Raw genomic sequence first — 18,199 nt, forward strand, 5'->3', positions numbered from 1 at the left:
CCATTTTTTTAAGGGATTCCTTTTTTTTCAAAATTTTTCAAATTTCGAATTTTGAAAAGTTTCAAGAAGAAATCTTCAATAGCACAGTATTGTGCAATAGATTTGTTAGATCATTGACCACATTAATATTGTGACAAAAACCTATATTATGTCAAATTTTTTATCACAATCCAAATTCAGACAGTATCAAGCTTGAATATTGTGACCAAATTTGCCCTAACTGTTCAGGGTTCGACCACTGGGGTCGTATAAAGCTGCGCCCTGCGGAGCACCTGGTTAACCATGGTGGCCATCTTGGTTGGTTGGCCGGGTTACCGGACACATTTTTAAAACTAGATACCCCAATGATTGTTGTGCATGTGTGGCCAAGTTTGGCCCAGTAGTTTCAGAGGAGAAGATTTTTGTAAAAGATAATGACGATGGACGCCAAGTGATAAGAAAAGGTCACTTGGCCCTTTAGGCCAGGTGAGCTAAAAAAAAGCCTTGAACTGTGACAGATTAATGGACAGACATTCAGGCTGAAAAACATCATGGTGATCAATAGGCCATAAAAAGTCTGGTTACTGTATTTATGGAAGATTGATAGATTCTTGGATTTTGTGGATTTATCTGAACCATGAAATTAAGTATGCAATAAAGTACAAATTTCCTATAGGCTTGTATGCATACTTTGGCAAAACCATAAATCAAGAATCACCAAAAATACAAGTATTCTTCAATCCATTAAAATTTATACACATTAACATAATTGCTTGTTTATTAGTATGATTAGGTTTTCCTTTTCTTGAAAGGCAATCAATTATGCATAACCATGGTAACATAAAGATTTTAATACAGCTGCTTCTTACTACTAAATTCATGAAATTCTAACTTTCATAGTTGTAAAATATTTGAGTCTATTTTATTTTCCCATATAGCTGAATTTTGATTACATCATAACTGCACTTACCTGAAATATTTAAGCATTATTTGTCGTAATGTCTCAGCATGCTTTGATCCTGAAGTCAACTTCAATAACTTGTGACAACTGGACAACTGTGGAAAACTTTCATCCTCTGGTGGGAAATCCTACAAATATAGTTCATGCATTAAAATGTTTATGGGTACAACATGTACCTTACAGTAAGCACTTGCTGTACAACAAAATGTTGGCAGAAAAAAAAACAATTTGTTACTTGCAATATTATTCCGTTTGCCAATTCCCGTAATTGACCCTGTAATTAGAGATCTCTTTTTTAGTTGTCTCCCTTATGAGGGACATGAATTTATTTTGACAATGTAGAGCTAGCAGAAAGAGAAAATATATCTGTGCATATTTTAAATATGTGTGTAACCTTTCAGTTTTTCAAACCTATTGATTTCATTCAATTTGTAATTAAGCATACCTGTCAACCTGTGACGATGAAAATGCAGGTCATGACCTGCATTGAAGAATCAAATCTCAGGTCATAACACGTACGAACTTTTTCGAGCTGAATTTCAGTATTTATGGTACATTTTCTTATAATGTATATCAAAGATACCAAAACATCAATGCATGTTCACTTTGTTAAGTCATTTTAAATCTTATTAAATATTATTTCATTGCACTTTTAAAGATTTTTATAAAATTGTGTAACTCAGTCTTATGTGCTTTACTTTTTGAGAAAAAATACTACAAACATCAAACACTAGAATTTAATGTAATTCTTAAATGTTTGAGACTAATGACTATGTAGCCTTTAACCATTAAATTTTTCTTTAACAAGGAAATTAGACTATGATAAAATATAGTAATACAGTTAAAGGAAGTATAAATGTAAAAAATAATTTTCAACTTTTAAAAAAAAAATTGTATAAAGGTATAATAATAATGAAAAGTTATTTTTCAATATGTATTTGAATTTTATATTTTTATGATTTAATCTTTTTAACCCATAAAACGTAAATATAAGGCATAATTTTGAATGGTGACAAATAAGGGGAAGTAACTCTAGTTCAGTCTGTAACCCAATGGTGCAATTTATTTACGACCTAAAGCTAAGGTAATTGGTGTTAATTAACAGTGTGTTTGACACCAAAGCTGTCAAGTGAAGCCATGCACTTAATGGGTCACTTAATTTGACAGTTTACATAGCAAGATGAACTTCCTGTTCATGGAAGAATTACGAATTTGCCGGTATTTCAAAGGAATATTACTTATGAAATCAATCTCAAGGCTAAGAAATACGGGTGAAAACGGGTCATTTTCGGATTTTCCGGGTTATTTCAATGACCCGGCGGGTGTTCCGGGTGATCCCTCAGAATTGTGAAAATCTCGGGTCACACCCGCAGAATACGGGTCAGTTGACAGGTATGAATTAAGCAGGGGTTCAAATTAGCTGGTACCTTCCACTATTGCAATCAGACTTTCCTTTTGGTTACTAGCTATGCCACACAGACCTTCAATTTGAAAGAGAAAATATAACTTTGCCGATCTTTTTAACCATAAGTATGGTCATTTCAAAGCCATATTACTATTGACATCTTATAGCCCTCCATGAATTTTTCCATTGTTCCACAGGGTCTGGTATTTGGTATTTGAGACCCATTCCCAATGGCAAATACCCTACATTTTCCCCAATTTTGGACCAAAATTTTAAAACGATCTCAAAATTTATTTTCATCCTTATTATTCATGACTGCTATGTTCATTTTGTTTAACCCATAGCTTTTTGCCGAAAGTTGCCAACAAGTAATGTGTAAATCCGAGTAAAATTGTATCTGACTGACTAACAACATTGAAAAACAATGGATGCCATAAACCTGAAATGAATACAATTACAATACCGGATCAGATTCCAGGGGTGGATAAGGGTAATTCCTGATTTGCCGATCAAAAACAATAAAAAAAAAAAAAAATGATAATTCCAAGCAGGTGACAAAACACTAAAACTGAAAACCAAAAGATATAGGGAAAAGAAAGGAAAAGCAAAAAATATTTTAGACAGAAACTCAAATTTTCATGTCAAAATCCAATAAAATGTGACGGCATCTTTTTTTAATCATAAATAAATGTAGTTATTACATGTAGATGTTTTTATAATGTAAACATATTACTACAATTCCAAGACGTAATTTCTTCTCAATTTTGAAACGCCAGTTAAAATTTGGAAGTTTCTTACTTAATTTTCACAGAGGAACTAATATAATAGTGCGCCCTTTCCTTAAGTAACTGTAACTGAACTTACATCTAACAAATTTAACACCTCTGGGACCTGGTGTATTCTCTCAGCTATAATTTGGTTCACTACAATAGAGAGCATTAATTAAACAGAACTATCAGAATATTTATTATAATACATAAAATGAATTCATTTCCACGTGAAATTGTTTTTGACTGACCACTAAGTAGGAGAAAATAATATTTCTGAATTAAATATTTATTTTATAACTAAAATATATATTAGTACATGTAGGCCTTTAATTTATCTTGAAAAAAGTGTGAAATATAAAATTTATATTACTGAAAGTTTTTTTCTGTTTTTTTCCCATGTTTTATTGTGTTGTTCAGTTGCTGTCTATCATATCTTTAAACTTGATTCATGCTTAAAAAACATCTTTTCTTCACATAAGTACATTTAACAGGCTATTATTTGAACTTGGAATTATTTTCAATAGAATGTACTGTGCCGTGCACAACACTATCTAACCAAAATACGTTGTATGGAAAGTGTTATTAACCGCTCAAAAGATTATAATACCAAATAAACATGGAATTTATCAAAAAAATTTAAACACAAGAAATTATTCAAATTCCATAATTAAAAATAATTCCAAGTTCAAATAATAGCCTGTTATTTAGTATATTCATATATATTTCAAACTGTTTATTTAAACGTGTATGAAAACATCATGATTTAGATTTTATAAGAAAACTGTTTAACTATAATTGTGGCATTGAAGATCTGACATCATCTGTGTATTCAAAAGAAATAGGCATGGTAAGGGCATTTATATATCTAATAATTATAAAGCTTTCACTATGATACCTATTCAATGAGATTAGGGCCCGATTAACAATGCATTTTTTGTAGCCTTACTCGATATTTTAGACAAGATTAACAATGAATTTGTTGTTACTTCACCAATTATGGTAGGAAAGTTTAACAATGCATTTTTTGTAACCTTACCCAATATTTTAGGCAAGATTAACAATGAATTTGTTGTAACCTCACCAATTATTATTGGAAAGATTAACGATGCATTTTTTTGTGACCTTACCCAATATTTTAGGCAAGATTAACAATGAATTTGTTGTAACCTCACCAATTATTATTGGAAAGATTAACAATGCATTTTTTTGTGACCTTACCCAATATTTTAGGAAAAATTAACAATGCATCTGTTGTAGCCTTACTCAGTACTTTCAGGCAAGATTAACAATGCATTTTTTTTTTAACCTTACCCAATATTTTATGGCAAGATTAACCAATGCATTATTTGTAACCTTACCCAATATTTCTCTTTCTTTTTCTGTTTTACCCTCTGTGTTTTGAAGTTGATGTCCGTCTTGCTGATATAAATTATAATCCAATTCTGGCAAATCTCCCTCCTCTCTAACATGCTGCCTGTTTTGAGATTTTCTGAGAAACCTATTGACAATAAAAAATGTATTAGAAAAATAAATAAATATTTGGTTAACCATTCACCATGAGAACTAATCATGCGAAATAACCTATCTTACATGTGTAATAATCACATGTAATTGCTGAAGAAATACAGAGGTTTAATAAATCAGTTACATAGTTTAAAATTCAAGTTTCTGATAAAATAACTTTTGATTCAAATTTTTGAGTTTTTTAAAAGGGGAAATAATTTCTCCTCTGATTTCTTTAAAATTTGTCATTTCCCGGCATTTTTGAACTGAGTATGTCATGTATGTGGTATGGGTTTTACTAATTGTTGAAGGCCTATGGTGACCTATAGTTGTTGATTTCTATGACATTTTTCTCTAATGGCAATCATACCACATCTTCTTATCACTAATATAGATATGTAACACCTATAATAAATAACATCCAACATGTCCAAGATAAATTATTGACCATAAACTTTGAACTAACTTTATTTTGGAAGACCCTAAAACTCTGCACCTGGTTAACCTTTTTTTTTATGTAAACATAACCTTATACTTACTTGTCTAACTTTTTCACATATTTGTCAACATTCTTTAGAATTTCTGTCTTAATATCTTTCTTTGATACACTTTTTACTGCCTCTATAAATGTTCTTTTCAATTCCTCCTTGTCATAATCATCTCTGTATGCTAAAACGAAATTAGTCTTACTTTAAACTTGTTTAATTTAAGTTCTAGCTTGCATTTTGTGATTTAAAAAGGAAAGATCCAAAAAAAAATTGTTTTGCATGGGTCAAAGAAACTTTGCAGTGTTAACACAGACATTTCAGCCAAAGTGGTCCATTTCAAGGCAATTAACTTTTGTTAAACAAAAAAATGTTTACAAATAATTTATATATATGGTTATATGAGGGGGGATAGGACCTTTATCGGGACTACGGGATCAGGTGTTTTTAAGGGGTGCGACTTTTTACCCCAATATACCCCAACATACCCCAATATACCCCAATATACCTCAAAAAACAGTTTTTACATAATAGTATTGAATAATTACATTATTTTAGGCATTTTCATGTTATTTTAACACCAATAATACTTTATTTTATTAATATAATTAATTTTAAATCACTTTTTGCATTGAAACTTGTTCCGTTCTTGTCAGCCGCTTACGATCACAAAATGACTTTTTACCCCAATATACCCCAATATACTCAAATAAAACGTTTCAGTGCAATATTCATGTTGTGGAATGATATTTTACTCATATTTATTTTAAAAAAAACAACCGTATGCACATTTGTGTGTATTTAAAAGCTTTTAAAACTATCGTTAACTCGAAAACTGATAATGGTAACACTAAAGACCAGAACGGACCTGAAAATATACAGGGCAGTTTTTAAATCGCTATTTCTTTTTCACTCCTTCAAATTTAAGTTTTATTCAAGAACATTTGTATTTTCATTATTAAATTTGAAACGTTTTTCATACATGTATGTAGATAAAATTAGAAATATTTTATTTATTTTGAAATATTTTTTTAATTTTGATTTTTTTCTCTCATATTTTTAAAATAAATGTCTCAAATTAAATTTGAAAATAGTCTCTTGCATGAAATAAGATTTTGAAATTTTCATTGAACAATTTTATTTAATAATCACATGTTTAAAACTGATGTAAACTTGGACGGACCAGAAATTACAAAGTTCGTAGTTTCAATAGATAAACTTCAAGTTAAAAACTTGTAAAAATAAAATTTATTAAATTTCATTCATCTACATGATCTAGACGAAAAATTATTTTTCTGATGCCACATCTCAGGCATGAATGGGGAGATTAAGAATTGAATGGACACCAATCTAATGTAGGAATTCATTTAAACTTAATAATTATGTATTCAATAGATGTCTTTCTTATTATAAAGTCGAGGTTATTCATTTTAAATTAACCAAAGTTTTAAAAAATTATATGTTTGTGATATAAAAAAAAAAACATGGACCTACATGATAACATTAAAAGACATCAAGACAAGAAATTCCGATTTTTAAAAAAAAAATTCATTTATTTATTTATCTTCATAAGTTATCGCTAATTCCAGACCGACCGGGCAAGGGTTGTGTTGCCAGTCAAGGTCGTTAAAACTTTCACTACTGTCTAATTCCAGCCTTTTGTTAGGACTGAAATTGAGAAAAACATAATTTTAGATGGGAGGTATATCTTTAAAAAAAAAAAGCCTGAATGTTCCCGAATTGTATCTACAGTTCTGCAGATCATTCTTAGGTCCGAGAACACAATTATTTCGTAGTGCATTTCTTTTAGAACATAAATGAAAATAAAAAAAATCCCACCTGCGCTTTCTCAAAGAAACTTTACAGTGTGTTGTACTACTTTTGGGACAAATTATATCAAAATTATAGAAAACTTCATCGGCTCTAACTCAAAATATGGACAATTTTATGTTTAGGGCGTCTTGAAATCTATTGACAGCTTCCGAACTGCTAATTTTCAACCTTTTTCAGCTGGACCAAATCACTACTTTCCTTTAAAATTCTGGACCCAAATTTTTTTACAGTGTAATTTCATCCCCTACTTGCAATTTGAGGCATTAAACATGGAGAAATAAATTTGGAAGGGGTATAAAAATTAATGGCAAGTAACCCACTGTCAACACTAGGGACTATCTTCTTCTTCTTCTTCTTCAATATAGTAGTTAAAAAACCTCAATAAAGAGTATTCAATACATGTGTGTTAGTATAGGTGTCGAATGTCTATTTACAGTAACAGATCAAAGATGAAAAAGGTGGTGCATGCTGTACAGTCGGTGCAGGATAAAAAATTCAATCATCTATTTAATCAATGTCTTGAAACCATGGGTTTTGGTTTATGAGAATAAAGATATAAGCGATCGATCTTTTGTCAGGTGAATGTTATATTGAGATATGAAAATAAAGGTCAGATCGATTCTTTTTATGTTGTAGTGTAAACGCACTGGATTAAATAAGATCGATCTCGATCGATCTTTCTTGTGCAATGTAAACGCGATATGGTCTTTTAAGTCGATTCAATTTCGTTGCCAGTGTAAACGGAGTCTAAGACACAAAACACAATTCACGTTTCTTTTGCTGATTTTAAACACAATTATAAAGCATTCTGAATATTAATAAAATAAATGTGAAATATTCAATGAAACAGAAATCAGGATATATTACAGCCTGACTTTCAGCATTTTTCAATCATGATAAATAACTAGCAGCCAAGCTATTTAATAAAATTGTATGTTCTTAATTAAAGAGTGTAAAGTGCCGATTTTTTCTGCTTAATACTTTTGACATATGTTCGTATAAAAAAAAACCTTTGCCTTGTTAATTTCAAGATTTTATAGTGTAATATTCGCTATAACTAAACACATGCCATAGAGCAATTTCATGGATGATTCATATTGACCATTTGGTAATATGTTCGTGTTCAAAGCTATACGTACATGAAGGACAAACTATTTTTTTTTAATGAAATCAAAATCTAATGGGTGCCATAGGAGGACCACTACAGTTTTGAGCAAGAATTTCTTGGCATGTAACAGATCGTATTCTTGGGGTTATGAAATTTCATGTATATATTTTGAACACAGAAAATTAATTACCTCGGCATCCTTTGCGAAAAAAAAAGATATGAGACTTCGGACTTTATGTTTTGAATATAGTAGTTCCACTTTTCATATTTGGAATTTATTCTGAGGCAAGTGTCTGTGCGGAGACTCCAAGTAGATACCATGCATGTCAGTGTATAACGGCATAGTAGCCTTTTCTTATAAAATAACGAGTGTTGTCTGTCCGGTATATGAAAAGATTGGTTAGAAAGTAAGGTTTTAATTTTAGTTAAATTGGAAAGCTTAATTTGAGGGTTGGAAATGGAGAGCGCAAAAAAGAGGGGTTGGGGTGTCCCACTTGGAATATTTTTATTTCATAAACATTACATCTGAAAGGTTTATATTTTTTTAAAATTTAATCTTCGACTAATAATGGATGCCGTAGGAGGTCCATCAGAGTTTGGAGCAAGGATTTCTTGGCGTGACAAAAATATGTTGGTCCGAGAAATGTGAACACACAAACCTGACCAACATTGAATACCAATGTCCTCACTGAGCGAAAGATACATACATATTTTATCAAAATGCATAGAAAACTTTAAATGTTAAACACATAACATGTATAAGTATTATAACTTAAAAAAATATTTGAGATTTTTTTTCAAAATTTGAGAAAAAGATTTTCGAGTTTCATTTAAAAAAATATATATATCATATTTTACTCTAAATAGAAAACAAAACATAAAATGCATTTTCAATCTCCACATTTTAAAGGAGAAGAAAAAAAGAAATTGTAAAAAATTACCGGTATATTTTTATGTTCGTTCGTTCTGGTGTTTAGTGAAACCTTCGTCAAAACATGAATAAATAACGTTTTAAAAGCCTCAAAATGCACAACAAAAGTAAACAGTCGTGTTAAATTTTATTATATTTGAATGTTATATCATTCCTTATCATTGAAATTGTATTTAAACTGTTTATTCGAGTATATTTGGGTATATTGGGGTAAAAAGTCATTTTGTGATCGTAAGCGGCTGACATGAATTGACCAAGTTACTAGGAAAAAGTGATTTAAAATTAAATATATTTATAAAAAAAAGTATTACTGGTGTTAAAATAACTTGGAAATGCCTAAAATAATGTTATTATTAAATAATAATATGTTGAAACTGTTTTTTGAGGTATATTGGGGTATGTTGGGGTATATTGGGGTATATTGGGGTAAAAAGTCACGCCGGTTTTTAAGCTTGGGATTTCAGGATTGACCCTGTCGGGATCCTGGAATTCCTTTATAGAATTTCACGATGTTGGGATTTAAATTTATGTAAATTCAGGACCTCAGGATTTCATATTTTTAAGCCCGGGATTTCGGGATCAGGACCACTCCTATCCCCCCTCTTATATCAATTTGTGTATGAATTGGTATATTATGGGAATAAAGTTAAAGCTATCCTCTACTTCTAGTCACACATTTGACAATAAAAATATAATGTTGTTGCTGAGGTTCTTATCCAATAGGCAATACATGCAAACATATATCCAATATTTGAGCTGAGTAAGAAAATCAAATTTATACTATATAAAGATAACTTGGAGACCCTGGCCTTGAGAGGTAAAATTGACTACAAATTTGATGTGATCTGATTGTTCATGAAATGATTATTTGATGTATTGAAAATATAATTTCACCTTTCAGCTCAATAGCCGTTTGTTTTGTGAACTTTGTGGCTTTTTTACTGATGTTCATTTTTATCTGTATTATGAGTGTATACTAAGAAATAATACACGTGCACTTTTCACATTAATAAGCCGAGTGAAGATGTTATCTGAATTTTGATTGGACAAAAGACAAACGGGGTATTCCGAAATATACCAATCAGATAAAAACGCTTAAGCTTTGAAGGATTCTCCTAAATATCAAAGGAACTACATGAACCTTTTCAAAATATTTAATAAATTCGTGTTTAATTGGATGATATACAAATAAAAATATCTTTTCTATACAAATTCCAAGCATAATATTTATACGAAAATATCTCGATTTTCAGATTTTACAACTCTGCCTTTCGGTGCATTGAATTGTGGGATAGAAAGGAATCTTTGATGCTTGTGTTTTAAGAATGAGCAAATTATTTCACTTAAATACGTTTACAAACAATACTTTTGTTTGTAGATGTGTTTTTATGTATCTTATTTAACCCAAGAATCAGTACAGAAGCATAGGAGTAGCCAGAATTGTCAATCAACGTGAAAAGACATGGATTTCGACAGAATGGAAAGCTCCAGTGAGGATATACAATGTTTACATTTGAAAATTTAATCGAATTTCAATGAATACATACTATTGTCATTCAAATTTGTGATTATCATGATATATTTTTGGTTCATGGCAAATTTATGTATTTAATTTCTATTTTCAGGCTTAAATGGGATGAAGGCAGGGATGGATGGAGACAAGAAACTTAGAAGAAATTACAAACTGCTTGTAGATCCTATGATAAGAGGAGGCTCCCAGAAAATCTACAGATTTGATGGGATAGATCCAACGGTAACATGTTATGATTTAAAGAACGAGAAGACTGTCAATTATAACTTTCTTTTCATGTTCATACTTGCACATATGTATACATGTATGCAGCTGAAAAGGAAATATACTTACTTCATGCATTTTTACAAATATGCATTGTCTTAGTACATGCACAAAATGTATGATGTATTTTTATCACAATTTCTGGATACACTCTTACATGGTCTAATTTTAAATGCAAATTGTAAAATTTGAAACCCACCGCTTGTTTAACATGTTTAAATGATTATATTTTTTTACTTTCTGTCTGTACATGTACAAAATGTAGCTTCAACTATTACTGGTACATGCACTTATAGCATTTTATGTAAAAACATATTAAAAATGAAATATTATTATGTAAATTTGTGTAACATCGATATGGATGATGTAGCTGATTTTAAATTTCAAAGAATTCTGAATAGACTGTTTCATATCTGTAACACCAAAAAATCTTGCCATAGGCATGATAGATGTATGTTACATTGTAGACATCGGTAGAAAACCATAATCCTAGAAAAATTTACATAGATCCTGATTTGTTCAGATTAACATTTAGTGTATGAGAGATTTTGATAATTCTGAATATCATATGTATTAAAGACTATTAGAATAGTTATATCATTTAAGCTTTCCTTGTTATAGGACAGTCATCAAATCCACACTAGAGATCCAAGATCAAGGTTAACTCGAATGTGGACAAGAAGAATTCCTGCAGATTTACCTGTTCCAAGATTTACGGTAAAACTATGTAGTGTGTCTCAAAGTTCACTCTAGAAATGGGTCATTACCCGAACTATGATAATTTTTACTAAGTGTAATAAATGTTTAACTGTTTCAATATGATCTGTACAGACGACCAATTTAAATTTTTTGTCTTAAAGGACTTTTTTGCTTTCCAATATAAATTATATAATTAGAAGATGTGGTACAATGTATGATTGCCAATGGCAATGAGGCAACTCTCCACCAGGGCTGAAGGCTGCAATGTTCAGTTTCAGGGCCTTCAAAAAAAAAATTTGCAACATCATAGTGTATTGCACAAAAGCAAAAAATTGAACATGTTGAATATGAATTCGAACCATATATCCAATTTTAAGTTTTTTGACTACAGTTATTCAGTGTTCTAGGATTCCCATTACCCGTTACCCGGGGTAAGTGGATTAGGACAACGGGTAAGTCATTTTTTAGCCTTTGTCACCCGGTGGTAAGTCAATTATCAAGTTCGGGGAAGCCGAAAAACTCTTGAAATTTCCCGGTCCTCTTCAATTTTCCCATATCTGCTTTTTATTTTTATTAAATCACGAGAAAAAACTTTGATAAAAGATCGAAGATTTTGTCGATGTCTATCGGCGCTTTTATTCAAGCAGTCGTTTACTAGGTGTAATCAAGTGCAAAAGAGACCACATTCTTCTCCTATCATTCTAAAAGTCGGTCACGGTGTCGGTAAAATCGGAAAATCCGGATTGATAACTGGTGCTTAAATCGGGACATAAACGATTTTTTTTCTTGTCATCGGAGGAAAATAAACTTACAGTTGCATTTATTATAGCTCTTAATAAATGACATAGTAATAACTATAACATATTTGTCAAATTTAGTAAGAAATCGTTTTTTTGCGCTGTCCGCATTGGTTGGCGGATTTAACTTTTAGATGTGGGTAAGTAATTTTTTTATTGATCTTACCCGTGGTAAGTCAAGGTGCCAAAAAAATCCTAGAACACTGTTATTCTGTGTCAGAAACCTTGTATATAATGTGTCAAATTTTTGATTGCAATCCAAATTCAGACCTGTTTCAAGTGCGAATATTGTGTCCATTTTTGTTCCAAATGTTCATGGTTGGACCTCTGCAGGCGTATCCAGAAATTTAATTTATAATTGTGTTAATTTTTCCATTTGTTCTATTTTTAGTATGACCATTATTATGTTGGACCACCACCTACCAATGAAGTGACATTTACCAATCTAAATGACAATATTGACAAGAAGTTTTTAGAGAACATGTTAAAATCATTTGGAATGTTGGAAGAAGTGAACATTTTCTACAACCCAAAGAATAAAAAACATCTTGGTATTGGGAAGGTATGAGATAAAAAAAAAATTGTTTATGAAAATTAAGCAAAAGAAAAAATATAAATCTATGTAGACTTTGATTGGTATCAGAACTTAAGGACGGTAGGTGGGAGAAAGGATTTGTTTAACAAATGTATTTCATAGACCTAAAATTTAGGTTTATGTGAGCAAGATATGCACTGTGATGCCTTTTCACATCCACCGCTCGTCAACTTCCTGATAACTCATGAATTCCTTTCTATTTTTTGCATAATAAAATTCTGCTCAAATATTAAATGATAATATAGACTTATCAAAAGAAAGAAAATAAACAGAAAATTAAAAGATTTTTATTGTCAAAGTTTTGAACTCAGTAGGTCTTCTCACACATGTATACAAATTAAGCATAACATTAGATAAAATGTAACATATCCATCATTGTCAATGATCGTGAAGATACATGTAGTACACTTAACATAGAATTAAATTATTGTATGTGAAATTTTAAAATGGCACCACATAGCACAACATGCACACGAAATAAGATTATTGATCACATATATTTTTGGTCAGATTAAGGGACGACATCAAAAGTTCAATGAAGGATAAAAAACTTAATTCACATAGTTTTTTCACGGACCACCCACCCCCTCTCTCAACTTAATTTGGGAAAAATTGATTTACTAATAGGGATATATGTAAAAATCCATTTTAGTTAAAGAAAACTTGCAGAATTTTAACCCCCCCCCCCCCCCCCCAAACTATTTGATTTAAGTTTTTTATCCTACATCGATCTTTTGATGTCCTCCCTAATGAAGTATAATAAGAAAATATGTTGAAAAAAACATAGGTTAGAACAAGAGTCTAAACATTTTTATGAGATTTCTGTTTCTTCTTGCTTTTAACTCTTCATATTAAAAAAAAAGACTTGTACAGTCAGAAATGTACAATGTTGATTTATTTTCAAAATTTATTTGAACGGTATGAAGAATTCGATTTCTGCCAATTGAATTTCATATCAGTCAACTGGCAACTACAACAGTTTCTGGACTGATCTTTGACTGAAAATGATGTCTCAATTTAGAATATGAATAAATAAATAACATTGTGTACATTCTATTTCAGGCTGTGTTTGTTTCATCTAAGTCAGCAAAGATATGTGCAGAGAAACTTAATCAGACTTCTAAGATGGGGAACATAATGACAGTTTATGTTGATCCTGGAGGTAAGCTGGATATATTATCCAGGATTGTCACTAAAGATTTGTTTAAGCAAGTCCATGGACTCATACTATTTTTGGTCATCAGTCAGGGGAGTTACTTAAATGAGTGATTTTATAAATCACTGATTCAAGTAACATTACTTTCATAAAGGTTGAAAGTAAGAGTTGTCTTTCTTAAATAATCACCTATTTAAGTAGCATAAATTAATCACTAGGAAGAAGTGATTTAATTTTATTGTAGCTTTAAATATAGAATACTAATGATCCAGGGATTAATTATGTTTCTAAAATTATCAGAACCAACATCTGTGTTGATAGGATGACCAGGTCATTTCAGGTGATGACCTTGTACAGTAGACTTCGGCCAATAGGATAACCAAAAATGTCAGCTAAAAATATCCGATTACCCGATATATTCAATTAGACGATGAATATATATTCATTCAATATTCTGCAATAATAAGTAGATCTTATCCTGAGATGTTACTAACCCTGATAATTGCTTAATATGTGAGAGGGAGGGAGGAAGTGATTTTTATCAGTTTCATTACCACGATGTTTGCATGTCGAGGTAGTTTTTGATGTAGTTGAAGTTTTATCAACTTCAAACTTAGTAAACATGTTCCAAATTAGAGATTTAATCCCATTTTCATGGTCCACTGAACATAGAAAATGATAGTGCAGATTGGGCATCCGTGTAGTTAGAACATATTCTTGTTTTATACGAAATATATACAAGCCATTGAAGGTCCAAAATCCAAAATATATTTTACACGTATTGACATCTTTGGTAAATTTTATTCATTTTGAGGCAAAATATCTATTTGGGTAAAGGTTTATCTTTGGTTAATATATAAATCGGTACTTTTTTGCAGATTTGCATTCAAATTCTTGAAGTTTGAGGCCCTAATCCAAATGTGTGCATGTAAGACGAAATTGAAAACAACAAATACTAATACATTTTTTTATGAACATCTGATAGGCTGTTATTTGGTAGATTTATAATATTTTTTTATTGGGAATGCAAGGGTTAAAAAAACAGTTCTTATCATACCTTTTTGGTGAACTACCAACCTAAATGTTACAGTATTTTAGAAAGTAAGTCATATATAGAAAATAAAAAGATGTGTTATGATTCCAACGAGACAACTCTTCCAACCAAAACCACATGATGTAGAAGTGAGTAACTGCAGGTCACCTAACAGCATATATGCTTAATTTTGATTTTATTGTATCATGTATATTTGTTTTTACTTTGCATAATTTATAATTTGTATCTATTTGTGTTCAGTGTTTGACTTTTGTATGTACTTTTGTAGGTAAAGAAAGAACAAAGTTAGTTGATGATGTTTTATCTGATAAGCCGAAAAAGATTCCAGGAGAACCAACAACACCATCAGATCCAAGACGCAATAGATCATCAAGTTTTAACGATAGTTTTAAGTCAAATTCTAGCTTTGAGGAAAACACTTTTGATGCATTTGGAGCTCAAACACCTATGCCAACCTTCAATGATACAGGTTTCTTAAATAATATTAGTGATCCTAGAAATTCAGCATTTGATATTCAATATTCTGGTATGACACCTGGAATGACGCCAGCAATGACGCCAAATGTACATGGAGGAAATTTTCCGAATCAGTTTGGTTTGACACCATCTCCTCACGGTTCATCTCAAGGAAATATGACAAATTTTGCATTCCCAAATACACCAAATATGTCTACACCTATGTCACAATCATCGTTCGGTTCAATGAGCACACCATCATCATTTGGAGGAAATAATCATGCATTTAATAAGATGGATGGTCCAAAACCTTTGATATTGGAACCGCCACACCATCAACCACCTCATCAGCCACCCCATCAGCCACCACTTCATCCACCTGAACCACCATTCATTGATCATACTCAGCCACCTCCTAACATGTCCAATTCAGTCATTGACAAACCACCCCCATTGATGCCACCACAAAATAATGAACCGCCACGATCTCAGTTTGACAATAACTACCGCAACAGCAGAAATCACAGGGATAGAAACAACAGTTTTGACCGAAGTGACGATCGTAACTATGACCGAAGTGATAATAGACCTTTTAATAGGGAGGAGGATAGAAATTTCAATAGGGGTGATGACAGAAGTTATGGTCGTAATGATGATCGTGGATTTAGCAGAAATGATGACCGTAATGTCCGTAGAAATGATAGGAACAACAGAAATGGTGACCGAGGTTATGGGAGTGGTAGAAACAGGTATGATCGTGATAGAAATGATCGTAATCGTGATTGGCGCAGAGATGGTGGCAGAGGTGATAGAAACGATCGAGATTATTCACATAGGGACCGTGACAGATATGGAAGTAGGGATAGGGATCGCTATAGCTATGAGAGAGATAGAGACAGAGACAAAGGGAGGGATTGGGAAAGAGATTCAAGAGAGAGGTTCGATTCTCAAGGTGAAGAAGGTCAACCCCCTCCAATGCAGCAAGATCACATGATGATGCAACCTCCACCCCCTTCAATAATTCCTTCTCAAATGATCCCACCCCCTGTCAATCAGCAGCCACCAACCCAACAGGCTCCGCCTCAAAAACCAAGAACTCCAGATCCTGAACCGTCGGAAGATGAACCTAGAGTGATGAGTTTAGATTCTAGAATTCAGAGCTTGCTTCAGAGTTCTGGTATGGTGGACAATTTTGGAAGTCCTTCATCAGATTCAGCAGGTGAATCACGTAAAAAGGAAGTTTCTCCGCCAGAAAATGTTCCAAATAATGACATCAGTATTAGTGCTTCCCAAACTCCATTTAACAATTTTCATTCCACACCTACAGACAATTTTAGTGCTCAAATGAATCCTAAGCAGAAGGAAATAGACTTTAGAGAAAATCATTTTGTTCAGACCCCATACATGCAAACACCAGGAGACACGCCTTATATGTCAACACCTGTTGCCAATCAGGCCGAAGATGCAGACGACAAAATGAGCATTTCATCGGGAGAAAGTGGTAACCAGAATATAGAAATAAATCCAAGTATGTTAGCGGCCAATAATCCACAGTCTAGTGCTAATTTTATGACAAATCCCAATTTCAGTGCAGAATACTCTCAATATAGTAACTATATGGGTTATCCAAATCAAGCAGAAATGTATAACCAAAATTATTTCAATCAATATCAAAATATCATGAATGACCAAAACTCACTTCAGAATAAGGTAGATGATGAACAATTAGATAAAACTTTTTCTTCTGTTCTGGACAAATTTGTGAAAGAATTAAAGGAGATTATGCAGAAAGACATGTGTAAGAAGATGGTGGAGAGCTCTGCATTTAAGTCGTTCGACAGCTGGTGGACCACCAATGAAACAAGAACAAAGGTATAGTATAATCAGATACAGGTGCACATGGTAATGGGGGGCACCTGCATGAGGAATCCTAATGGTCAAAAGTCTTGCCAAATGACCTCAATGGTAATTGTTGGTGCATAACTATCATGACTATGAAATGTGCACTTTCTTTTAGACATGTTAGACATGTTAGAAGACAAAATAATGGAATGATTTTGACAAATCACGTTTAATTTTTCCAGAAATAACAGTAAAGATAAGTATTTGCATCTTCTAAAGATTCACTATACATTGCTATAATGATATTTTGATGTAAGTAAGTAAGTAAGTAAGTAAATTTTATTTAGAGTCGGCATATATATACATTATAACAGAGAAAAAAACATGAGCTCTGGTGAGCTCTTTAACCGACTATCACAATAAAAATCATGCAGCATCATGCAAATACTACCAAATAAAACATGCAATATAATGAAAGCAAACTTCTATTTGATTTGTGAGCCTCCAGAGTCAAACTTTCAAAGCTCATGTGGCAAGCGCCTCTATGTGCATTGAAGCGGGGGAATCAACAAATCACTTGACGATCATAAAATATAACAAACTAAAAGCATACAAACAATAAATAAATAAAAATAAGCACTAGCATTTAATGGCAGATATATATTTAAAAAATGCATAAAAAGCAGAGCAAAAGGCCATTATAAAAAGAAAGAAAGAAATTTCAGCTTTGAGACAGCACTGGATGGAAACGACATGAACTGCAGAAGCATTTTTGACCCCCACACCAGGAATTTATGTAATTCCTAAACTGGTCAAAAGAAGTCATGAGT

General features: G+C 31.9%; 2 protein-coding genes across 3 annotated transcripts in view; one reads left to right on the forward strand and one right to left on the reverse strand.

Moving 5' to 3' along the window:
- Positions 1 to 10,000, reverse strand: part of LOC143076620 (uncharacterized) — a 30,602-nt gene extending 20,602 nt beyond the window's left edge. For both annotated transcript variants that reach the window (XM_076252441.1, XM_076252440.1), the window contains exons 1-5: positions 9,870 to 10,000; positions 5,158 to 5,287; positions 4,474 to 4,613; positions 3,210 to 3,268; positions 950 to 1,068 (exon numbers count right to left, since the gene is read on the reverse strand). In XM_076252441.1, coding sequence (XP_076108556.1) covers positions 950 to 1,068; positions 3,210 to 3,268; positions 4,474 to 4,613; positions 5,158 to 5,287; positions 9,870 to 9,927 — 506 coding nt within the window. In that variant the 5' untranslated portion in view covers positions 9,928 to 10,000. The remainder of the gene's footprint in view (positions 1 to 949; positions 1,069 to 3,209; positions 3,269 to 4,473; positions 4,614 to 5,157; positions 5,288 to 9,869) is intronic.
- A 254-nt stretch (positions 10,001 to 10,254) lies between these two features.
- Positions 10,255 to 18,199, forward strand: part of LOC143076622 (uncharacterized) — a 36,242-nt gene continuing 28,297 nt past the window's right edge. Inside the window, exons 1-6 of the mRNA XM_076252444.1 lie at positions 10,255 to 10,465; positions 10,601 to 10,728; positions 11,392 to 11,487; positions 12,658 to 12,828; positions 13,924 to 14,023; positions 15,340 to 17,399. Coding sequence (XP_076108559.1) covers positions 10,438 to 10,465; positions 10,601 to 10,728; positions 11,392 to 11,487; positions 12,658 to 12,828; positions 13,924 to 14,023; positions 15,340 to 17,399 — 2,583 coding nt within the window. The 5' untranslated portion in view covers positions 10,255 to 10,437. The remainder of the gene's footprint in view (positions 10,466 to 10,600; positions 10,729 to 11,391; positions 11,488 to 12,657; positions 12,829 to 13,923; positions 14,024 to 15,339; positions 17,400 to 18,199) is intronic.

Source organism: Mytilus galloprovincialis, chromosome 5 (genome assembly GCF_965363235.1).
Source record: "Mytilus galloprovincialis chromosome 5, xbMytGall1.hap1.1, whole genome shotgun sequence".
Lineage (NCBI taxonomy): Eukaryota > Metazoa > Mollusca > Bivalvia > Mytilida > Mytilidae > Mytilus > Mytilus galloprovincialis.